This window comes from Bos indicus, chromosome 22 (assembly GCF_029378745.1).
Source record: "Bos indicus isolate NIAB-ARS_2022 breed Sahiwal x Tharparkar chromosome 22, NIAB-ARS_B.indTharparkar_mat_pri_1.0, whole genome shotgun sequence".
Lineage (NCBI taxonomy): Eukaryota > Metazoa > Chordata > Mammalia > Artiodactyla > Bovidae > Bos > Bos indicus.
Genome location: NC_091781.1, coordinates 48,155,531 through 48,181,817, shown reverse-complemented (window position 1 = coordinate 48,181,817; position 26,287 = coordinate 48,155,531). Strand labels below are relative to the sequence as shown.

The 26,287-nt window shown below is 37.8% G+C and overlaps 1 protein-coding gene across 39 annotated transcripts in view; it reads right to left on the bottom strand.

Annotated features, from left to right (window-relative positions):
* Positions 1 to 26,287, bottom strand: part of PBRM1 (polybromo 1) — a 108,718-nt gene that overhangs the window by 9,064 nt on the left and 73,367 nt on the right. For 23 of the 39 annotated variants that reach the window (XM_070776530.1, XM_070776533.1, XM_070776519.1 and 20 more), the window contains 8 exons: positions 26,072 to 26,229; positions 25,095 to 25,358; positions 19,836 to 19,981; positions 14,076 to 14,233; positions 7,880 to 8,063; positions 6,881 to 7,091; positions 6,045 to 6,246; positions 2,502 to 2,666 (listed from right to left, as the gene is read on the bottom strand). In XM_070776530.1, coding sequence (XP_070632631.1) covers positions 2,502 to 2,666; positions 6,045 to 6,246; positions 6,881 to 7,091; positions 7,880 to 8,063; positions 14,076 to 14,233; positions 19,836 to 19,981; positions 25,095 to 25,358; positions 26,072 to 26,229 — 1,488 coding nt within the window. The remainder of the gene's footprint in view (positions 1 to 2,501; positions 2,667 to 6,044; positions 6,247 to 6,880; positions 7,092 to 7,879; positions 8,064 to 14,075; positions 14,234 to 19,835; positions 19,982 to 25,094; positions 25,359 to 26,071; positions 26,230 to 26,287) is intronic. The other 16 variants (XM_070776548.1, XM_070776551.1, XM_070776539.1 and 13 more) reach the window with 1 other exon arrangement.

Genomic DNA, 26,287 nt, shown 5'->3' with positions numbered 1-26,287 from the left:
AACAGAGGTTTTCATTCCTTTATTTTCAAAGTGCATCGTCACAACACAAAATATTTTCTGCTAGCTAGGGAAGAATTTCAAGAAACAAGTATTTTTGGCAAAAAGAGTGAAAAGAAGAAGAAAATTTCAAAATGTCAAAGACTCACCTATCAAAAGAACTTTAAAGCCACATGACATTTTTTAAATCAAGAAAAACAAATTGATTTTTTCTGGGATTTGAAATGATCACAATGAACAAAACACAAGGCTCCCCCCAAAATGCAATCATCTTTGGTCACAGCTTCTTGCACAAAGGGAGCGTTGAGGAATTGGTGCGAAACCTCATCTTTATATAATTCTTTTTGTATTATAGAGGGGTTCTAGATATAGCAGAAAACTGCAGATTCTAAGAATTTTACTTTTTGACTTTCCCTGAAGAATTGTTTGAGAGGTATTTATTTTTAGTCCTTTGACGCTATAAAATTACTGAAAACTCTTGAGATTGATTCAGCTTGCCTCACTTGTCATATCTAAGCTAAGAAACCTACAATTACACAAATAATTAAAATAAGTTTTAAACAACAATACCTCTGTACATAAACTACGACTATGAATTTCCTTTTTCTTAAAGTAGAGTTCAGAGAGTGAAGAACAGACACCATACTTATGAGGAGATGCAACGCTACCAAACTGTCTTTTAACCATTTCCACCAGATAGTTTTTAGGGATAAGTAGTTGGGAATGTAAGAATGTTAGGAGGCTTTGCTTTCAATTACAAAAGCCCATCTGAACGCAGCCTACACAGGCTGTGGTTGAAGAAATTATTAAGAACTGAAAGACATGACACTTGTCTTCATTAAACTGTACTTTGGCATTTATTATCCCAGTCACATGTGTTCAAATGAGCTTCAATGCTTGTAAGCAAAGCTGATCTCAGACAGCAACAAGGCTAAGAATCAGGCACTATGCAACCTGTAAACCCATGAAAAAAATCACCCTCTTGGCGGCAAAATTCCTGCTGTGGACCAAAGACTGGTTCCTGTAGAGAATGCTTGCCCTGCACTCCCATGGCCCAGAAGTCTGGGCACCATATGCTTAATAATGGAGCAGGGGCTTTCTGGAAGGGGGGCCCGCCCTCCTCACCCATCAGAGTTCTATGAAGTCATTCCCCAACAGGGAGCTAAAATGCTGCAGCTGCTGTTTTTTTAATGTTTTTAGCTGTTTGAATTCATTTTGTTAATGTGTCCCTGGGCTTTTTAGTCAAGGGCACAGTGCTAGAATATCACACATCAAATAGAACAAAAGAGAATGTCAATGAGGGAATTCTAACTTTCAAAGTCCCCATGTTCAAGGTCTGATTTCTAAAAACCTCTGGAACCCCATTAACCAAAATGGGCCATGGAATAGAGCAGGCGATTATGAGATTTGTTAGATCAACATCAGTTACACTGAGAGTACTGAAAGCCATGATTCAGATGTGCTTTGGCGAGTGCAACTGCTGACTTCAGCGATAGTGCATCTGAGAACTTGCCATCACAAAAGGTAGGAGCAACAATGGAAAAGTTATCCTATGCTACTCTGCCTTGAAAAGCAAAAAAAAAAAAAAAAAAAGCGAAAACCAAAACAGCATCCCAAGAGCTTGTCTTGAACAACACTATCTTGGACTCCCTGCAAAGAGGTCAGACTGCTTGCTTAAGAAGAAACACAGCTTGGATGGACCTCACCAGGCTTAGAGAGATCACAAAAGAGGGACCTGAGAAGTGGTCTGCAGGCTTCTCATTGGAGACATGTCAGACAAGAATATTCAATTCAATAATGGCCAATTTTGCCATGGCTACCAGAACCAGAGACAACACACACAAGCAAACCACATTCATCATTTTCTTTTCTTTTTGGAAAAATATGTGACTGGGATACTAACAGAAAATGCAGTTTAATGTAATTAAATAGAAAAGCATTACAGAGTGGGCACAATGAATTGAATAAGGACTTTGTATTCTACTTAGCAGTCATGCACATTGGTGACCAAGAAAGGATTTATAATTCACTGTCAAAAATCCTTTTAAATGGTCAATCTTCTAAAGGATGGCTGCAGCAGAACAAGGCAAACTGAATACTAGGATGAGACGGGAAAATCATCATCTCCTTAAGACTAGTTTTGTGTTTCCTCTTGGGAGTCCCTCCAGAACAGAATCCAGGGTCTGTTTGTATTTTCTGCTGTAGAACTCTATCCAGAGCAGTCTGGGGTGCGGAATATCGCCAGACCATGCCCACAGCCAGGGGAGAGCTGCTCTCTACCAATTCCCAGGGTTGGGCCCAGGGCCCATTTCTGGGGCAGAGGGGAGGCATTGCCCATAAGGGAAAGGCGATATAAGGACAACATGGATGATTCAAACTCTGAATCTGTCAAGAGAAGAGCCTAGAGATTGTGGCCTACTCCTCGTTGGAGAAAAAAAAAAAAAAAAAAAAATGAAGGAATTTCTTAAAGTGGAAAAAAAAATGGTCTTAGCTCCTGTTTTTACCTGCAACAGGTGTCAACTGCTGATTGAGCATCCCCATTGGTGTTGGTGGTGGCACCACCCCCATGAGAGCCCCCACAGGGGTGCCTGCTCGGGGAGAAGCACTCGGCTGCTGTTGCTGTGCTGCTCGCTCTCTCTCCTGCTGCTCAGCAACTTTAGCTGCCCGCTCTGTAAAGGCATTTCAGATTTTCAATTCTGTTTTTAACCCAGGAATTCAAAATACCATCCATTGCATTCAACAGGACTAGTTAAAAAAAAAAACAAAAAAACAAAAAAAAAAAAACACAGGCAACAGTTCTGTCTCAATGGAAGGAACAGTAGATGACTAGTCTCAACACAGGAGGAGTCGGGCCGATTTCACTTGGTAACCTAGAGTCCAGCTTTCCTATCCCATCTTGAGAACTGGTCTGCAAAGATTTCAAGAATGTTAAGACTGCAACACACATTCAGAAAGCACAGATTTTATTTAAAAACGTCACCAGCATAACCAACATGGTTAATCTCACAAGGCACCCTGAAGATGAGAAGCGCTACCATTATTCTAGTATTAATAGCATTACAAATTTTTAAAAAATTTCAACATGAAGCAATTCCATGGCCCATTATAATTTTTGGCACAATTATTACTTACTATATTTTCCTGATACGTTGCACCCAATTTTACTAAGATTTGAGGACTCTTGTCATTAGTGTCATGGGGTTTAGCAGCTGAAGAAAATTAACTCTGTAAGGGAAAAGTAGCTTACTGCCTCCTCCAGAAGGTTTTAGAAAAATAAATGCTAATGTGTACATTCTAATGAAGAGGTCATGTTTAATAAACCCCAAGGGGAAAAAATGCATGATACTCCAGGCTACAGTCATCAGAAGCAGGAAATACTATGTATACACATATGAAGCAATGGACAATGTACGGACAGAACCAGGTTTCCTGAAGCTGAGTTCAATACTGACCATAAGTCATCCTAAATCAGCAGAAGTTTCAGAATTCATACTTATTTCATCCAAAATGCGAGAGGAGCATTAGCTTGTGTGCCAGTTCTGGGCTGTGGAACATCCTTGCTACATCCTTCACTCCTCGGAGCTACTCTTTCTGCATCTCCATGGCCAGCAGCCCCAACAATCACAACTCCCAGTCTTTTCAGGAGCTGGCAAGGCTGGACTCTGACTAGCGAGCTCTAGAAATGTGCATTACCAAAGCTCCCACAATAAAGGTTGACTTTGCTTCACCATTCATAAATAGGAAATCCTTTCCACTCTTCACATGGACAAATTGAGACTGGGAGACAGATAGTGACTTGTCCAAGAATACAGAGAGAACCAGCAGTAGCCCTGATTTCCTGGCATCAAACTCCAACTGCCACACGTTAACCCTCCAACATGAAATTCAAAAGGGTACCGCTGGCTGATACAAGGAGGGGGCAGATAGCTCACGGTCACATGGCTTTAAAGAGCATCGAGAAGCAACGGTTCCAGTCCTCCTTTGTTTAAGAATGTGAAAGTCAAGCAAGTCAAAGCTTCCTTGGCTGCGACAGTTACCTGCAGAGACTTGTCATCACTCACTACACTGTCCCAGTGTACAGATCCTCTGTACAATGAGTGTGAGGGACAAAGGCCATTTTAACAACCCATTTCCTTGAACTAGCGTTTAAAAAACAAAACAAAAAAAGTGAGACACTGATGACCTAGAACCCCACATTAAGTTCTCATATCTTCATTACACAAATGAAACAGTAAAATGGGAGAGCAAAAAAATGAAGTTGAAAAAAGAAGAGTTCAAGCCTGGGGATGGAATATTGGACCTGCTGGTTCTTTCTGGGAGGAGCCCAGTTAGGCTGTCTTAGAAAAGAGAATTATAAAAAAAAAAAAAAAAAAAAGAGAATTATTAAATGAAGTCAGCCGAACTCCAAACTTTGGGTTTTGAACTGAGTGGGTCAGAACACCACAAGCTCAGACTTGGTGTCTCAGGCAGACACTGGTGAGTCACATAACTCCTCTCGCTAAGTTCTCACTGAATTTCAGACTCCCCTTAAAATCTGGGAGAATTTCCCAGAAGTCGTCACTCTTCCTTCTCTTCAGTTTGGCTCCAGCATTTTTACGTTATCTCCAGACACATTTCTCGCTCTTGTTCACACTCTAAGTAACCAGCCGAGCAGTACTGGCTTCATTTTGTCCTGGATCAGGCTTTATAGCCATGTGAGCTTCGTTTGAAACACTCCTCCAACTGAGTGATATATCTGGGTCTTAACTAATACCAATGCTCTCCAAGGTTGTAGGTTCTTATAGAACTGACTATGATTTCTCAAAGAATGTTCCATGAAATATTAGTTCCTCAGGATATTAGCAGATATTACATAAATACCTGATCAATTTCAGAAAATGCCAGGTGGGAAAAAAACAGGTTCTTAACTGCACGTTTAAAGACTTTAATATGGCAATATGCACTGTAAGTTTCCAAGAGAGAAGTGTTTGGAGTGCTTCTCAAACTGCTTTTGCCACAATTTTTTTCTGGCTGAACATCTTGTAGGATTAGGGTTCTACAGAAGATCCTTGGGGAAGCCTGTCAGATAATTTTAAAAATCAACTATATAAAAAATCAAAGGAGTAAACTTTTCTTTTAAAAAAGGAGTTTCTTTGGAAACTCCATAAAGTTTAATAAAGGAGGCAGCCTTGATAATTAATTTATTTATGGTTGTTGAAAAATAATGGGTTTGGACCCTGTCAAGAAGGGTAATGGTGATCACTGTGGTTATTTGAGAGAGGGCTTTATAACTGTCAACATGAAGCATTGTATACAATTCCAAATGAAAAAAATATAGCTCTGAGGGCAATCATCCTGCCTAACCTAATGTTTACTACTCATTTCCTTATTTAAGTCATGCCTAATATTAAAAAACAAAAAATCTCTATTTAGTATCTGTCCCTAATGGCTATGAACCACCAAATCCTTGAATGATAGCTCACAGCCCTAAATAATTTAATTATAGAGTAAAAGAAAAATGAAGGCAGTTGAGCTTTATCAAAGAGTACCCAAGTACCTTAAAAGTAGCTATGAATGCAGCACAGGCCAGGAAAGGCGTAGAAAACCAGGTGCTTCAGCCAAGCCTCAGTCTGGAGTTTATATGGCTTGTCAAGAGCCATAATAGAAGATCACTGATTTTAAAAGCCCCATTTCAGATGAAATTTTAACTAAAACTGTATCTAACATCCTTGTACAATCATTCCCCAGCTCAACACATGTGTGCTTACAGGATTTAATAAAAGAAAAAAAATCATGCAATTTTTTAAACAGCTAAATATTTGAGAAATTTTTGGAAAAAAAAAAAAAAAAACCAACACACTAGGATCAGAGGCCAAGTCAGAGGCAGCACTTGCTCAGCTGGGACAAGGCTGACCCTTAAACTGCTGGATGGGAGCCACTTGAGACAGCCCCCAACACAAAGTTCATGTGCAAGTGGTAAGAACAAGAGATTTAACCTAAGCTCGTGCACTGCTGAAAACACCCCCTCGCTTACAAAGCTCAGACAGTTGTGCCTATGCTCTATTTACCTTCATATTCTGCTTTCTTGGCTGTCTCAAGGTTTCTCCACTCTGTCCCCACCAGTCGGCTGAGCTCCCCAAAAGAATAGTCTGGGTGCTGGGCCTTAATCACAGCTCTCATCTCACTGCTGAACAGGATGTAGCCACTCATGTTGATCTTCCGTTTGGAGCCTTCCTTCTTTGCACTGCCTTTGGCAGATTTGGGCGTAGACTGTAAGACAGAAAGCTCTTATAATGCATCAGAACACTGCATCTCGTCAATTACTAAAGGTTTTTGTAAGCCAAAAATGTGCAATTTAATAGCTACTGTTCTACAGACATCTTCAGTTTATAGTTCATTTTCTTATTCAAAACACAGCTATTTCTGGCCTCTGACCATATAAGAAAAATGGAAGTTCCACTGAATTCCATGACTGCAATCTATAATGGTGACCTCACAATCAAGGCTTGAGAAAATTCTAAATGAGAAGAAAATACCTATAGGGATCACCTTAACCAAAAGATGGGGTCCTAAAGAAAGAGACTTAAAAAGGTATGAGCAATAAAAGCTAGAGTAAGAGGACGATGCAATTCCTCATTGTTTTTTTTTTTTTTTTTCAATGCAAGACAAGGAGAGCTTTCTAACTAAACCTGCCACCAAAGCCAGCTATCTATGAAACTTTTTAATAAAGATACTACATTTTAAATTATTAGTGGCATCAAGAGAGGAAAAAATAAAAAAATCTGTTACTTCTTGAAGAATTCTAGGTTGAAGCTCCCATAATGGAGGGGCTGGATGTCTCCTTTCTTTTTACTGCAAACCAGAGCTAGGAATAAGACAAGTAACAGGAAGCCGCCACCTTCACCTGTGGGGGTGTGTAGGGCATGAGATCCAGCTCACTGGCCAGGGGAGTCTGAAGTTGAGGTAGAGAGGGAGGCTCAATGACCTCACTATCCTCTTCTCCCATCTCTTCAATATCATCATCTCCACCTTCTAACTCAGCAAATTTAGCTTCTAGCAACTGGATCTTCTTTTCCAATAAAGGTGAGGGCTCCTTCTGAGGAACAATTGGTTTTCTAGAAGAAGGGACATAAAAATAAATGAATAAATAAAATGAAATCACCTGACACTACTCCAGGATGGATTGGAAAGCAATGTTCTGCCTTAATACCTAGAACCAACTTTCTGTAACGTGCAATGTCCACTCTTTAAGTCCACAAGGGAAATAATTAAAACATATAAAGTCACATCTACTTACAGATGCTTGCTTTTTTAAAAAAATATTTATTTATTTGGCTGTATCAGGTCTTAGTTGAGGCATACGGGATCTTTAGTGCAGTGTGCGAACTTAGTCACCCTGTGGCATGTGGGGTCTTAGTTTCCTGACCAGGAATCGAACTTGTGTCCCTTGCATTGAAAGGTGGATTCTTAAGTACTGGACCACCAGGGAAGTTCTCAGATGTGTGTTTTTAAGGGATTCTGCTGAATACCCAACAAAAGCACTGGACTGAAAGCTAAGATCTAGTTGCCTATAAATACTAAGAAGAACTTTCGCAGTTCACAGAACTACACAATCTCTTAATAGATTATGCATACCAGAGTCAAAGATTTCTGCCTCCATATTACAATTATTGAAGTCTACACAAAGAGGACTGATCCAGCAGTCACCACATCTCAGCAGATTGTGAGGATTTTCCTTTAATATTTAATTAAATTAATTAATATGTTCTGTTTGAAATGTCTATTGCTCTAGTTTAAGACCTAATAAAAAACAATAAAAACCCACCGTGGACTATGCAATTTTGATATGTTTTACTGATATCAAAGGAGCTGAAGTGCTCTTTTTTAGTTTTTTCAACTTTACCTGAAGTAATAAATTTCATCATCTACCACTTTAGCAGAGAGTGAAAATCTCTTCAGTCCCTTAAATTTCTTCATCTGCTTGTCACTCTCGTTGTAGCGGCTCTCACAAAGCAGAATGTCATTTTCTGGAATTTCAGTTGGCCTGCAGGAGAGGAAGTCCTTGAATGACAACACAGCACATTTTCCTGAAAGAGAAAAATTTTGGAGAGAAATTAAAGGAGTTACTGTGGTCATAGATAACAATTATTTTAAACCTTTAAATTAATACATTCAAATGATTAAAATTAGAAGATTTAAAGGGTATAAGATGTAAGGACAGATATGCAGATCAATAGACTAGAATTAAAAGTCTAGAAATAAATCCATATAACTGAGTTTTTACAGGTAACTGATTTTTGACAAGGGTGTCAAGACAATTCAACTGGGGAAAGAATAGACTTTAACAGGCAGTGCTGGAACAACTGGATTTACCACATGCAAACGAATGGAGCTAGAAGCCTACTATATGCCATATACACAAATTAATTCAAAATGGATCAGAGACCTTAATGTAAGAGACACAACTATAAAACTCTTATAGAAAAACATAGGTATAAACCTTTGTGACCCTCTATTAGGCAATGGTTTCATAAATGTGACATTAAAATCACAAGCAACTAAAGAAAATAAAGATAAATTAGACTTCATCAAAATGAAAAACTTCTGTGCTTCAAAGGACACAAAGTGAAAAGACAGCACACAGAACAGTGGGAAATATTTGCAAATTATATCTCTTGTGAGAGTCTAATATCCAGAATACATAAAGAACTCCGACAAATCGGAAATAACAAAATAAATAACTCAAAAAACAGGCAAATGATCTGAATAGACATTTCTCCAAAGAAGATATACAAATACCCAATAAGCTCATGAAAAGATGCTCACTCACATCATTAATCATTTGGAAAATACAAATAAAAATTGAAATACCACTTCACATTCATTACGATGGCTATTACAAAGGGAAAAAAGCCAAATGAAACTTCCAGAAAATACCAAGTGTTGGTAAGGATGTGGAGAAGCTGGAACCACTATATGTCACTGCTGCTAATGTGAAATGGTACAGCTGGATGTGGGAGTTGGACTATAAAGAAAGCTGAGCGCTGAAGAACTGATGCTTTTGAACTGTGGTGTTAGAGAAGACTCTTGAGAGTCCCCTGGACTGCAAGGAGATCCAACCAGTCCATCCTAAAGGAGATCAGTCCTGAGTGTTCATTGGAAGGACTGATGTTGAAGCTGAAACTCCAATACTTTGGCTACCTGATGTGAAGAGCTGACTCATTTGTAAAGACCCTGATGGAGGGAAAGATTGAAGGTGGGAGGAGAAGGGGACGACAGAGGATGAGATGGTTGGATGGCATCACTGACTCAATGGACATCAGTTTGGGTAAACTCCGGGAGTTGGTGAGGACAGGGAGGCCTGTGGACATGGAGTCACAAAGAGTCAGACACGACTCAGCAATTGAACTGAACTGAAAATTGATCCAGAAATTCTACTTCTAGGTAAATATACAAAATGACTGAAAGCAGGGACTCAGATACACATACACCAATGTTCACAACAGCATTATTTACAACTGGCCAAAATATAGAAATTACCCAAATGTCCATCAACAGATGAATGAATACACAAAATGTTACATATACATACAATAAAAAACTTCAGCCTCAAAAAGGAATAAAATTTGGATACATGCTACACCATGGACGAATTTTGAGAATTTTTTATTTATGCTAAGTAAAATAAATCTGACTCAAAAAGGAAAAATTTTGCATGATTCCACTTACATAACGTACCCAGAATAGCCAGAATTCATAGAGACTGATAGTAAAATAGTGCTTATTAAGGGGCTGGAAGAGATGGAAATGAGTAGTTATTGCTTAATGGGTACAGAGTTTCTATTTGGGATGATGAAAAGTTCTAGAAATGGATAGTACTGATGGTTGTACAATACTGTCAGTGGGTGTGCTGCAGCCCACGGGGTCACAGAGTCAGACACGACTGAGCAAGTGAACAACAACAATTTATTTGGCTGCATCGGGTCTCAGTTGTGGGACTTAGAATGGTTAGCATATCACTCATATTGTTTTACACCTAAATTTTGGTGCAAAATAATACATTTTAAGGATCACTGCTGGTATTAGTATATTTATCCAACTAGTTCCCTACTGGTGGATGTTTAGTTTCTTTTCCAAATTTTTGCTCTCTCACTGAAGCAAGACTGACATACTTTAAGACATATACCAATTTGCACATGAATGAGTACACCTGAGGAATAAACATCTAGAAGTACAAAAGCTGGGTCAAAGGGTACATACACTTTAATTTTTGTAGGTATTATCAAATTTGCCTTTCACAGAGGTGATGGTAATTCATAAACCCACCACAAAATGGGCAAATGCCACTTCCCTAAATTCTTGTCAACTAGTAAACATATGAATCTTTGACAATTTGATAATTTTTTTAAGAAAGTAGCATCTGGGTAATTTTAACTTAACATTTCTCTACTGGCTTAGGTTGTGCATATTTTAAGAACCACTTCTCTCTGCTCTCTATTAATCTTTGCCTGTTTTCCTATTGGATAGTGATCTTTTTTTCTAATTATTTAATAATTCTTCATATATGAATGAAATCTGATCTTTTTCTATGATATACACTGCATGTATTTTCCCAAAGTTGTCACCTGTCTTTGCTTCTGCCAAACATTTAAAACTTTTATATAGTTGAATTTATCAATCTTTCTTATATGGTTTTTGGGTTTGATGTTAAGAATTATAAAAATTTCTTCCCCATCACTTTCCTTTGGTATCTTTACTACTTCTGTGTTCATTTAAGCCTATATTTTATCTGGGAATTTATTTTGAAGCTGATGTGAGAGATGGATACAATTTTACTTTTTCCAAACTGCTGCCTAACTTCCAAGTAGCAGGGAAGTGGCTATGGTGCTTTTGTTGAAAACATAGCTGCCACCAGCTGGGTCTGGCAAAGGATATCAGTTGGGGCAAACAGTAGACATGATGAAAACCCTGGGAGAAAAAACTGGGAAGTGAGATGTTTGGGGAATAAGAGTTTTGAGAAGCTTCCACATATTCCTGGAAATCTAGAAAGCCATGCACATGCTACGGGCAAGGTGCATGTTCAGCAAAGACCTGAGAAGGCCCCAGGTCCTCAGCTTCCGCTGACTGTCAAGGCCTGCACAAGCAGCGGTAAGTATAAAGGCAGAGCTGTGAACTTTCTGGCTGAGTGCTGAATGTGCGCTCCAGAAAGATGCACTGTACAGTTGCAAGGGCTGGGAATTTGGGGTGGGTTTTTTTTTTTTTGGATCCAAGCACTTAAGAAATTCTCTGTTAAATCACTAGCTGACCACTAAGCTGGTAGAACAGAGATTTCAGTGACAACACACAACAAAGAATACAGTCTTTAAAGTAGCTTAGAAAAGTCACTAAACAAGCAATAACAACTCACAATAAGCAGTGACAACAAAAACTTAAGGAGGGGGGTAGAATCTCATTTCCAGAGTTATATTATATTGGTAATATTCACAATATCCAGTCTTCAATAAAAACTATGAGGCATGCATGAGACAAGTAAGTAGGGCCCATTCACAGGATAAAAAAAAAAATGAACAGAAACTGTCCCTGAGGAAGTTTAGACACTGAACTTACTACACAAAGAATTTAAATCAACTGTCCTAAATACACCAGAAGAGCTAAAGGACAAGGAACTAAAAGAAACCAGAATGATGTCTCACCAAATAGAGAATCAATAAAGAGACAGAAGTTGTAACCATGAAATAGAAACTCTGAAGCTAAAAAGTACAATAACTAAAATGAAAAATTTATTAGAAGGGTTCAACAACACACAGAAGAATCAATGACCTTGAAGATAGGAAAATTAAAATGAAAAGTCTGAGAAAGACAGAAAAAAAGAATACAGAAACATGAAGAGCATCTCAGAGATCCAACGCACACCATTAAGCATGACCCACATAGGCATAGTAGGAGTCTTGGATGGTGAAGAAAATGAAAAGCACAGGAAAAAATATCTGAAGACACAGTGGCCCAAAATTTCCCAAATGTGATGAAAGACATGAAAGAAAAAACTGCCAATGGAGAATTCTATATACATCAAAAATACCCTTCAAAACTCGAAGACATTTCCAGATAAACAAAAGGTGAGAAGAGATTCTTGTGAGCAAACCTGTCCTAAAAGAAATGCTAAAGGGAGTCCTGTAGGCTGAAATGAAAAGGCATTAGATAATAACTTGTAGTCATACAAAGAAATAAAAAACATTAGTAAAGGTAACTACATAGGTAAATATAAAAGGCAATATATTTTTGGTTTGCAAATTCTCTTTTTTTCAACCTATATGATTTTAAAGACAAATGCATAAAGCAATAATTATAAATCTATGATAACGGGGCACACAAAGTATAAAGAGGTAATTTCTGACAATAACACAAAGGAGAGGGATGGAGCTATAGAGGAACAGAGTTTTTTGTATAGTGTATATGAAAATCAGATTTTCATAAGTTTAAGATGTAATCCCCAGGGTCATCGCTAGGAAAATAACCAAGAAACAATCAATGATACAGTTGTCCTAACCAAAGAAGACCTCAGTCTCCCCTTTAGGCTCCCTCTGTCTCCTCACTAGAAGTAAAGCTCCAGAGCACAAGTAAAAAGGAAGACCTCTGCTGCAGAAACTCAAGAAGGATTTAATAACTTCACTAGCCTTTGTTGTCTCTCCCCAGAGTGGAAGAGAAAATGTACTGAATTATTGGCCATTCAGACATGATTACCATATTCAATTCTGAAAAAAATTCAAAGCACCAAAGAACAATATAGATAAACATTAAAGCAACCAGACGAAGTCTAAGTGTAAAATACTTTTTAGGGACTTCCCCAGTGGTCCAGTGGTTAGGACTCTGTGCTTCCACTGCAGGGGACCCAGATTCAATCCTTGGTCAGTGAACACATGCTGCAACTAAATGTCTTGTATGCCACAACAAAGACGGCAGATCCTGCGCACCAGAACTAAGACCCAGGGCAGCCAAATATATAAATAAAATATTTTTTAATTTGCAAATTTCCTTTTGATCATAAGCATGGTAGCTTCTTCAACTTTACAACCATAGGTAATCAATATAAAGTTGTAACTAGTAACCTTTTGGAAAACCACTCAAAAAGACGTAGGTAGCAGCTAGTGTAAAAAGTTATCGAGTTACTTTGGGGCCAGAAGAAACCCAAGAGCTGAAAATGGTGACAGTATATGAATCATGTAACTATATCTCAGAAGCAGAATGGCACTTTGCACACTCAGGAGGATGACTCAACAGAAGCCAAAGCAAGACCTTCATGTTTCTGGAATTGAACAGTAACACTACTAGGGTTAATCCAACAGAGACAGTATGTCTTTTAATTGCTCTCCTTGCTTCCTACCTTATTCTTACAACAATTCCCCATACTGCAGCCACAGTGATTCCTCTAATACACATGTTGGCTCACATGCCTCTTTGTTCAGACTCCTCATAAGAACTCTTATCTGTTAAAGCTCAATCCCTGCACATGACCTACCATGACTTAGGGCCCAGTCACCTGAGAGGGCTCATTCCCTACCAGACCCCCTGCACAGCTGCAGTCACTCTAACCAAAGACTTCAGTCTTCCCTTTAGGCTCCCTTTGTCTCCTTACTAGAAGTAAGCTTTCTTACTGTGACTCAAACACACCCAGATACTCTGCCTCAAGGTCTCTGCAGCTGATGTTTGCAGTGCCTAAAAGGAGTAAAATCTCAGCAGCTATTTGAATAGTTTTCTTCCTCACTTCCTTCAGGGTTCTGCTCTCATGTCACCTACCAGAGAGGCTTTTGCTGATGATATGACCTAACCAGAACCTCCCTGCAACATTACTCTCTATCCTCGTACTCTGTTTTATTCTCATTCATTGCCCTAATTACTACCTGATGTTCTATATATTTAATTTTAATTTACTAACTGGCTCCCCAGCCTCTGCTCCACACAGTTAGGTGCCTGAGAAGCCTGAGATTTTTATTTTTTTATTGCTATATACTTAGCACCTAGAACAGTGTCCAGGACAGAAAAAGTGTGCAATGACTCAACTGTGGAATGAGTGTGATTAAATGAAAAGTATGAATACATACCTAGAATACATGTCATGGGACAGGTTTCTTCCAGATTACTCAAAAACACTTCCTTCTTGTAGAACATTTTTGTCGGCTCATGTTCCGTCTCTTCTGGGTGAATGAAGATGGGGCCATAAAAATACGCAGCTCCATCTCGGACCCATACCTTTTCAATTCTTGGGAGAAAAAATGGAAAAATTCCATTAAATTAGAATTCTGATGGATTTCATTCCTGAAGGCTTAATGTATCAAACATTCTGCTAACCAAAAACTTAATGGTATGCTATATTTAGAGGAGTTTCACTGACTATTTTGATAATAAGACAATTTTCTTGGTTCTTTTTTTCCCCCTTTAAACATATGACAAGATATTTGGGGAAAAAAAGAAGTGAACATTTTTTTAAACATAATACCAAAGAATACAACTTAAAAGTTTAAACTGACTCCCAAGTTTTCTTCCTGAGATACAAAGCATCTATCAATTGGACTTATGAGCTGAATAAACACACAGATCCTCAATATTTGGGGTCAGATCACATCAGTGGCAGACACGCTTTTAAGGCAATGGTTCATGACCTTCTTGTAGGTCAAGATCTAATACCCCTTTACCTCATGAAAATCTAATGAAAGCCACTGATCATTTCACTAGAAAAAAATAAAAACATCTGACTGTTCTGTGCAGGATACTGTACTATTTCTCAGAACCATATCATAAGGTTGATATTATTACTGTTCCCAAAGTCTCAAGGTTCCAGACATGAAGCAGCATCCTCATCTCAGTTAATATACACTTTCAGTTCTTCAGATCAAAATGCAGGAGTCACCCTTGACTCCTCTCTCTCTCCTGGACACTTTGCTGCTATTGTTGCTGTTTAGTTGCTCAGTCGTGTCCAACTCTTTGCAACCTTATGGACTGCAGCCCACCAGGCTCCTCTGTCCATGGGATTTCCAAGGCAGGAATACTGGAGGGGGTTGCGATTTCCTTCTCCAGAGGATATCCCAACCCAGCAATCAAACCCACGTCTCCTGCACTGGCAGATTCTTTACCATTGAGCCACCAGGGACTACATTCTCTCAACTCAACCCTTCAAAACTGGATCTAATTTGTAGAACTGGATCTGACTACTGGCCTGAGACACCATCATTCTTGCCTAGATTATTGCAACAGCCTCCTAGCAGATTTTGCCTTTCTACCTTTGACTCTTTACAATCTATTCTTAATAATCAGTAGACAGAGCCTTTCTGCTAAGACCTAAGTCAGATGTCACTTCTGGGGACTTCGCTCGTGGTTCAGTATTTAAAATGCTACACTTCCACTGCAGGAGACACAGGTTTGACCTCTGGTCAGGGAACTAAGATCATACATGCCATGGAGTGCAGAGGGGGAAAAAAATGTCATTTTTGCACTTAAAATAATCCATGGTATTTCATTTAATTCAGTAAAGGTGCAAGTCCCTTCAGCAGTTTCTGAGCCTCACACAATTTGCACTATATCCCCTGGCTCATGTACTTCCTACCTAACTCAGGTATTGCCCACTCCCTTTGTCACAAGCTCTGATCTGAACAGCCCAGGCATGCTTCTCTCTCCAGTCTTTGCACTGGCTGTTCTCTGTCCCTGGAAAGCTTTCTCCCTGGATATTCATATTACTCACTTCCTTGGTCCCTTCAAATGTTGGCTCAACTGTGAACTCTTAGTGAGGCTTTACACATCAGCCTGTGTAAAGTTTTGAACACCCTACTTTGACCATGGCACTCCCGATTTCCCATATCCAGCTCTATTTCTTTCCATAGCATACATCATAATTTAACGTACCATATACTTTATTTACTCATGTTTGCAGTTTGCCTTCCTACTAGAAAAAAGGTCCAGGAGACTAAGGATAGTTGTATCTTTTATGCACTAATGTATCTATCAGTTCAGTTCAATTGCTCAGTCATGTCCGACTCTTTGCGACCCCATGAATCGCAGCACACCGGGCCTCCGTGTCCATCATCAACTCCCGGAGTTCACTGAGACTCACGTCCCTTGAGTCAGTGATGCCATCGAGCCATCTCATCCTCCGCCGTCCCCTTCTCCTCCTGCCCCCAATCCCTCCCAGCATCAGAGTCTTTTCCAATGAGTCAACTCTTCGCATGAGGTGGCCAAAGTACTGGAGTTCCAGCTTTAGCATCATTCCTTCCAAAGAAATCCCAGGGCTGATCTCCTTCAGAATGGACTGGTTGGATCTCCTTGCAGTCCAAGGGACTCTCAAGAGTCTTCTCCAACACCACAGTTCAAAAGCATCAATTCTTCGGCGCTCAGCTTTCTTCACAGTCCAACTCTCACATCCATACATGACCACTGGAAAAACCACAGCCTTGACTACACGGACCTTTGTTGGCAAAGTAATGTCTCTGCTTTTCAATATGCTGTCTAGGTTGGTCATAACTTTCCTTCCAAACACCAAGTGTCTTTTAATCTCATGGCTGCAGTCACCATCTGCAGTGATTTTGGAGCCCAAAAAAATAAAGTCTGACACTGTTTCCAAGGTTTCCGCATCTATTTCCCATGAAGTGATGGGACCAGATGCCATGATCTTCATTTTCTGAATGTTGAGCTTTAAGCCAACTTTTTCACTCTCCTCTTTCACTTTCATCAACAGGCTTTTGAGTTCCTCTTCCCTTTCTGCCATAAGGGTGGTGTCATCTGCATATCTGAGGTTATTGATATTTCTCCCGGCAATCTTGACTCCAGCTTGTGCTTCTTCCAGGCCAGAGTTTCTCATGATGTACTCTGCATATAAGTTAAATAAGCAGGGTGACAATATATAGCCTTGACGTACTCCTTTTCCTGTTTGGAACCAGTCTGTTGTTCCAGTTTGCCTTCCAGTTCTAACTGTTGCTTCCTTCCAGTTCTAACTGTTGCTTCCTGATCTGCATATAGGTTTCTCAAGAGGCAGGTCAGGTGGTCGGGTATTCCCATCTCTTTCAGAATTTTCCACAGTTTATTTTGATCCACACAGTCAAAGGCTCTGGCATAGTCAATAAAGCAGAAATAGATGTTTTTCTGGAACTCTCTTGCTTTTTTGATGATCCAGTAGATGTTGGCAATTTGATCTCTGGTTCCTCTGCCTTTTCTAAAACCAGCTTGAACATCAGGAAGTTCACAGTTCACATATTGCTGAAGCCTGGCTTGGAGAATTTTGAGCATTACTTTACTAGCATGTGAGATGAGTACAATTGTGCGGTAGTTTGAGCATTCTTTGGCATTGCCTTTCTTTGGGATTGGAATGAAAACTGACCTTTTCCAGTCCTGTGGCCCCTGCTGAGTTTTCCAAATTTGCTTGCATATTGAGTGCAGCACTTTCACAGCATCATCTTCCAGGATTTGAAATAGCTCAACTGGAATGCCATCACCTCCACTAGCTTTGTTCATAGTGATGCTTCCTAAGGCCCACTTGACTTCACATTCCAGGATGTCTGGCTCTAGATGAGTGATCACACCATCATGATTATCTGGGTCATGAAGATCTTTTTTGTACAGTTCTTCTGTGTATTCTTGCCACCTCTTCTTAATATCTTCTGCTTCTGTTAGGTCCATACCGTTTCTGTCCTTTATCAAGCCCATCTTTGCATGAAATGTTACCATGGTATCTCTGATTTTCTTGAAGAGATCTCCAGTCTTTCCCATTCTGTTGTTTTTCTCTCTTTCTTTGCACTGATCACTGAGGAAGGCTTTCTTATCTCTTCTTGCTAGTTTTTGGAACTCTGCATTCAGATGCTTATCTTTCCTTTTCTCCTTTGCTTTTCGCTTCTCTTCTTTTCACAGCTATTTGTAAGGCCTCCCCAGACAGCCATTTTGCTTTTTTGCATTTTTCCATGGGGATGGTCTTGATCCCTGTCTCCTGTACAATGTCATGAACCTCATTCCATAGTTCATCAGGCACTCTGTCTATCAGATCTAGTCCCTTAAATCTATTTCTCACTTCCACTGTATAATCATAAGGGATTTGATTTAGGTCATACCTGAATGGTCTAGTGGTTTTCCCTACTTTCTTCCATTTAAGTCTGAATTTGGCAATAAGGAGTTCATGATCTGAGCCAGGTCAGCTCCTGGTCTTGTTTTTGCTGACTGTATAGAGCTTCTCCATCTTTGGCTGCAACGAATATAATCAATCTGAATTCAGTGTTGACCATCTGGTGATGTCCATGTGTAGAGTCTTCTCCTGTGTTGTTGGAAGTGGGTGTTTGCTATGACCAGTGCATTTTCTTGGCAAAACTCTATTAGTCTTTGCCCTGCTTCATTCTGTATTCCAAGGCCAAATTTGCCTGTTACTCCAGGTGTTTCTTGACTTTCTACTTTTGCATTCCAGTCCCCTATGATGAAAAGGACATCTTTTTTGGGTGTTAGTTCTAAAAGGTCTTGTAGGTCTTCATAGAACCATTCCACTTCAGCTTCTTCAGCGTTACTGGTTGGGGCATAGACTTGGATTACTGTGATATTGAATGGTTTGCCTTAGAAACGAACAGAGATCATTCTGTCGTTCTTGAGATTGCATCCAAGTACTGCATTTCGGAATCTTTTGTTGACCATGATGGCTACTCCATTTGTTCTAAGGGATTCCAGCCTGTAGTAGTAAATATAATGGTCATCTGAGTTAAATTCACCCATTCCAGTCCATTTTAGTTCGCTGATTCCTAGAATGTCGACATTCACTCTTGCCATCTCCTGTTTGACCACTTCCAATTTGCCTTGATTCATGGACCTGACATTCCAGGTTCCTATGCAGTATTGCTCTTTACAGCATCAGACCTTGCTTCTATCACCAGTCACATCCACAACTGGGTACTGTTTTTGCTTTGGCTCCATCCCTTCATTCTTTCTGGAGTTATTTCTCCACTGATCTCCAGTAGCATATTGGGCACTTACTGACCTGAGGAGTTCCTCTTTCAGTATCCTATCATTTTGTCTTTTCATACTGTTCATACTATAAAATATATCTATAGAACCTAGCAAATAGTACATATATAATAAACAATTACTAAATGACGAACAAATACAATGAGGAAACTGAAGCCCAGAGAGGTAAATAATTTGCCTAAGAACATTAAACCGACAGGGCTGGGACTTACATCAAGATCTCTTGGAATGAGTTACTTTCCTTAATTACTAACCTCTACTGCCCAGCCCTGTTCCCTAAATTCCTTTACTGCTACTTTATGCCATCCAATCATACTTTCACCCATTTACTTGTTTATCAAATATTTGAGCCTCATGCACTATGTTTGCAGCAGGGGATATAAAGGTATATATCACTTTTTTGCTCAAAAAAGAGAGGGCCTCTAACTCTCAGGGCATTTGTAGTCTTGTATGGAAGCCTGATAATAAAACTGATATGTGTTCTGAGGAAGAGGAAATACACAGAGCTCCGAGAATGCGTAATAGGGGGACCTAATCCAGTCTAGAGGAGACAGGAAAGGCTTCCTTAAGGAAGTGCCATTTCAAATTTAAGCTAAAAAGAGTTCACCATATGAAGCTGGCAGGGAGATTTCTGGGTTGAAGAGTTCAGTAAATGGCAGGAGGAGAAAAAGAAAAAGAAAGAAAGAAAAACACACACACAACAGGAGTCCTGAGAGGAAGTGTGGCTAGAGGCATAAGACGGGAGAGTGTGGTGTGAAAGGAAGTAGGAAATGTTCCCAAGGGAGGGACTTTGGTCTTCATCCTAAACAGTAATGAATTCCTACTGGTACCAAATGTCTCAAACCAAGCCTTGTCCTCTCTTAACTCGAAATGTTCACCTGCCAACACGAGGACGCACTAGCCCATGGGACTTGATGAAGACACAGTCGCCAACCTTCAGCCACATGTCATTATACCGGAGCTGCTCAAAGTAGTGGCAACCTGGTTCACCATTCGACATTTCCACAGGGACATCTTCTTTCTCCTGTGATAAAGGAAACTGGTTAAAGACAGGGAGCTGACAATCAAGGAGTTGGAAGAGAAAGTATGAAGGCAAAGCAGACTTTCCGCCCTTTTAACTCAAAAAATAACCATAAGTAGAAACTAATAAACAGGAAACCCAAAGTTCAGGTTACTGAAATTAAACTAAATCTTATCAAATACTGTATCTATTTTAAATTTCTAGTTCATTTTCATAAAATGTTACTCAAAGATCCTTTTACTACTCTCTCCTTCCTTTTCCCATTCTCGGAGACTTTAGCCAAAAAAAAAAAGAAAAACAAAACCCAAAAAAAACCCCACCAACGACCAACAATGAAGACTTAATTTCAGAAACAGCCTCATTCAACTGTTATAAAGGAGCAAATACTATACAAACTTCCTCTTCACCATATTTACTAAGCTCTTAATTTCTGCATATTAACAACTGATTTAAAAATTTTACCATCTTGATTTATTCTAACATGAAAAGAACAGCATAGCCTCTGTGACAGAAACACATATACTCTGCTTTTTAATAATGTATAGGGTCTGTCACCTACTGACTGCTGTGACACTGGGTAAACTACTTGACCTCTTATGCCTTGGGTTCATCATCTGTAAAACGAAGACAGTATGCGAATCAGATGGGGTTGTTAGGAAGCTTATAAGACACAATCCATGTTAAGTACACAGAATAACGCCTGGCTCATAAACCACTTAATGTTCACTATTGTTCTTATAGTCTTAACAAAAAAAAAAAGAAAAGATACTTCTGATTAATGAAACTAAGAAACATAATTTACTGAGAATCTAGCAGATAATGAGCATATAGCACTAGGTGTTTTAAATACAAAAGCTCTAAAAAAAAAATAAATAAATAAATAAATACAAAAGCTCTAAAACATATAAAAACTGAGGAAACTGCAAAACCCCCAAATTTTCTACTGCATTTTCCTGAAAATATCAAAAACTTAAAACTTAAGGGAAAAAAAACTCTTCTGGAATGCCCAGATAATTTAATGCTTTGATCTTTATGATTTCAAATGTGATACTGAAATGGACTTCTTAGAAAATTCTTAAGAATGAGAGAGGTACCACACATATACTAGATTGAGGGGTGCCAGGAGGAATGGAGCTGTGAAAAAGACAGACCTGAGATTAAGAATACATATTTATTTTAGGAATGGGTTCTGTTCTAGTTATCCTTCTAAAAATTTCTTGGTATAATATATTTTAGCCATGCAATATTAAAATAAAGATATAAGACTAAAAAAAGTAATTCATACACAGGACACGGGGTACTAATGAACTCCAATAACAAAAACAAATTTAATTCCCACACTGATTTCCACTGGTATTTCCTCTTTTAAAATTAGTATCTCTATGATTCCCAGACATACTGATAAAATGTACAAAATATCATGTTCTTTCCCAAGCTCCTTTTCTCTTTTTAACATTTTAATGACACTAAAATGGATTTTTATCTAAGAAACTAAAAAATTTTTTTCTTGTTTTTTACACTAAAAATTTAAAAATGCTGCTTTCACCCTATATAAAAAGTGCATCTGTTGGAAATAATTCAAACATTAGAGTATGCAAAATTTAAAAATCAAGTTTTCTGTGATCCAACCCCAGAGATAACCACCCAGTTTAACCAATTTATAGTTTTTCATGTTGTTTACACATACATAAAACATAAAGCACACATTTTTGTTTTTTCTGAGTAATGATGGAATCATATTCCATTCTGCAATTTGTTGATTCCTTCTGCTAACTACACATTTGCATTATATGAATGGATGTGTGACAAATTCCTATTCAGGGGCATTTGGATGTGGCCCAGGGTTGAGTACTATGTTGGAACACATTCCCTGTTATCAGACAGCAGGGTCAAAGCCACTGATGGGATGTGCTGTCCCACACTCACACCAGGCTGTGTATATTACTAGTCTTCAGAACTGTCAGTTTGCTGGGCATTTTAAAAACTATTAGATTAAAACATTTATGTTTTTTTGATCTTTTATAAATGATCTATTTGATCCTTTGCCCATTTTTCTAGTATTATTTTTTTCCTAGACTTCAAAGAGATCTTGTACTTTAGCAACAGCAGTCCTAAGACTGTTTTATTAAACTAACTGATACTGTCAATTGTAAATCTAGAAAATGATCTTTTTTTTTCTTTTGTGGCTACCGGGTTTTATCTCATATAAAGGATCCATTCCAAGCTTATCAGTGAATAAAAGATTATATGTACATAACATAAATGTACTTAGGCTAGCAACTTATGTTTCTTTTTTAATGTTTATACCTTACTTATTTTGGAATATGAAATGAAAGGAGTTCAAGTAGGTTTTTTTTTCTTCTTTTTTCAAATAGCTATCAGTTTTTCCAATATCATTTTATTCTATCCTCTCTTGCTGAGTTAAAATACTGCGTTTATACAAACTCTCAGTTATAAATGAATCACAGGTATGAAATGTACAACACAGGGAATAATTATATAATATCTTTGTATGTTTAAATGATGACTAGATTTATCATGGTGATCATTTTGAAATATATATAGAAATACTGAATCATTACGCTGTATACCAGAAACTAACATAGTATTGTAGGTTAATTATATTTCAAATCCACAAACTCACAAAAAGAGATCAGATTTGTGGTTACGAGGCAGGATATGAGGGGGAAGGGGGATTGGATTATGACAGTCAAAAAGTTCAAACTTCTAGTTATAAATAAGTACCAGGGATGTAATGTACAACATGATGAATATAATTAATACTACTGTACATTATATGAAAGATGTTAAGAGAGTTCTTATCACAAGGGGAAAAAAACTTTTTTTCCTATTTCTTTAATGTTGTACCTATATGAGTTGATGGATGTTGATTACCACACTTACTGTGGTAATCATTATCATGATGTAGGTAAGTCAAATCATTATGCGGTACAACTTAAAACTTATACAATGCTATATGTCAATTATATCTCAATAAAATTAGAAGAAAAAAAGGCGACTGTGGGACAAAAGGGGAAAAATGAATAAGGTCTCTAGATTAGTAAATAGTATTAATGCTAACTTTCTGGTTTTGATCCCTGTACTATGCTTTACAAGGTGTTAACATTAGCAGAAGCTGAATGAAGAATATAAGGAATGTCTTTATACTATCTTTGCTAAGCACTCTGCACATCTGTTAAGTCTAAAATAATTTCAAAATAAAAGTTAAAATATGTAAAACTAAAATGAATGATTGAGTATCTTTATAGTCTGGATTTAACTGTGAAAAGGCTATTCCCTTCATTAATCAATTATGAACTAACTCAATATTTTAAAAATGTATCTTTGTAAAATGCCATATTATCTGGCAGGGTTAAAGCACTCTCAACCGCTCTTTCAGTTTTTCTGCTTTTTCTCGTGACTGTCATGCATTTATTCTTTCATAAGAATGATAGTATTGTCAAGTTTCAAAACAACTTACTCAAGTAAATCTTCAGTACCTTTCAGCAGACTGTTTTTCTTCCTCCTACAGGTTCCATATGCTCCTTTTAAGATAATTTCTTAGTGTATTTTTTTTTTTTGGTTCATGTGAATTGGATAGTTTCTTCCAAGATTTTTTATAACATTTGTTAAAATCTATTCAACAGTTTCATTTTACTTTCAAAATCTTATGAAATTACTGTTGTGCTTATACAAGAAAGCTATTAACTTATATGTGGATTTTGAAATTTCTACTTGTTGTAGGCTCTGTATTCAAAAACTTTTCACAGTTAATTTCTCCCCCATTCTCAGCAAAAAAATAATTTTGCCTCTTTGTTGTCAATATTTTACTACTTTTGTCTGTCTAGTTATATTGGTTCTTTTCAGAAAAATACACATAATGATAAAGCAAGCACCTATGTTGTGTATACAGCTTTCAAAGGAATTTCTTTCACTTTAGGCTTGATATACAATTTTTTAAAATCATTTTGAGGGACTATCTATTTAAAGACATCAATCCAGATGAATATTATGCCTTATCAAATAATTTCTCTTTTGATCTACGAATATATAGAAGTGTATTACTAAATTTTCCTAATTTTGACTAATCCTTATATTCCAAGAATGAACTTCCTTCTACTTGGTGATGCTGCTCTCAGAGAACTAATGTGATTTCATCTGTATCTGATTTCACTTTTTTTCCCAAATATTTTTTGTATCAATATTTATAAACTGATACTCAACTGCAGTTTTCTGTTTTTATTTTTTGACTTTGGATCAAAGATTATTCTGTCCTGGTAAGACAAACTAGGAAGTTTTCCTTGATCTCCATACTCCGTGATAATTTTTTTTGGCTTTACTGCACAGCATGTGGGATCTTAGTTCCCCAACCAGGGATCAAACTCATGCCACCATGCAGTAGAAGCGTGGAGTCTTAATCACCCCAGGACTGCCTGGGAACTCCTGGAATACTTTAAAGGGTGAAAGAATTTACCTATGGAATTATCTGACCTAAGTACTTTTTGGACTGAGCTCTCTGACATTAAAAAAAAAAAAAAAACAAACTTCATGTTGTTATCTACTTAAACATTTTATCTCTTCTTGATTTCATTTAACTAATTGGTATTATCTTGGAAAATTACTCATTTCATTCAGATCTTACTATTATTATTTGTTTTTGTTTTAGTTATTTTTTGACTGCACCAAGAGGCTTGTGAGATCTTAGTTCCCCCAACAGGGACTGAACCCAGGCCCTCGCCAATGAAAGTACAAAGTCCTAACCTCTGAACTGCCAGGGAATGCCTTCATTCAGGTTTTCAAATTTATTAACAGAAATGCACAAGTCTTTAAATTTCCTCTATATTTTGTATGTTGAGCTTAATGCCTTTCTTTTTCCTTTATTAGGACAATTGGTAGTTTATCTCATTGAACCCATCAAAGTCTCCTTTTCAGTCCTGCTATTATGTTTTTCAAGTATTAATTTCTCTTTCCTTTATAGTTCCCTTCTTTTTGTTAGGCTAAAGTTTTATATTATTACTCTTTTTCTAATTCTGAAGTTGAATACTTTATTCATTTATTTTTGAGAAGGGGTGTTTTGAAATTAAAATTCTTTTCTGTGTGGCTATTATCTACATACCTTTTCCAAGTTACAACTGTCTTCAGTTCGACTGTCCTCTGAGTTGTCTGTATTCTTCTCATCATCCGCTTTATCTGCGTTTGCAAATACAGAGGCCACTCGGACCACAGGCAAGGGCACATCTCGAGGGACAAACCTAACCGAGCTGACGGGCATGGTCCACAGTTTAATTTTCTTAAAAGATTTGGTTTTGGCAGAATATCGTGATTCACAGACAAAAACATCCTCATCTCGAAAATTTTCTGGGCATAATTTAAAGTATTCCTGGTGCATATAAGAATAAAATCAATTAGGTGAATTTTCTGAAAACCAATCAACCAAAAAACACAAAAACACCAACCAAGCAAAGAAATAAAAGCTAAAGTGTTAAGACTTTTTGACAACAACAAATGGTAAATGGTTAGAGGTCAGGAGTATTTCCTTATATAGAATGGCATTACTTAGTATATTCTATTTAGCTTATTTAGTTTACCTCCCTGATGAACAGGGAGGCCTGGTGTGCTGCAGTCCATGGGGTCGCAAAGAGTCGGACACAACTGAGCGACTGAACTGACCTGAAGTTTTACCAACTGCCCCTATGACAGTACATTAGTATTTTAGACAGCTAGTTCTTTAAAGCTTTGAGCCTGTGCCTATAGTAGACAGACAAACAAAAAGTACACCATATTACCTAGAACCACACTGAAGATTTAATGATTCTTCAGAAAATGTCATCTTTAAAAATTTGTCTGGCAATATAAAAAAATTTAAGCTAACTGCATATAGCTATATAGCACAGGCAGCAAAGGGTCTTTCACTTTTATGCTCAGATTTATTTGTCCTCAAATCTTTACATAAAGCCAGAGACACAGCCTAAAAAAATTCAAACAGTTTTAAACAGAGCTATTCATTTCGTAAATATCAATTTTCTGTGGTTGTGAAACTCCATGTGAACTCCATGAAATAATTTACTGTTTGGGGATTAATAAGTTTCTTACCTTGACAAACATGACCACACATTTTCCTAGAATTTTACTAACAGGAACTTTATTGTAATAGTCACTCTTAAAAACTTCTTTTTCTAGAAATTTCCGTGTAGCCAAATGGAATGTTTCATTTGGCCGATAAAACCAACAGCCATACAACCATTTTTCACCTCAAAAACAAAGAGGGAAAAAGAGAGAGAATTACCATTAATGGAAATAACATATTCT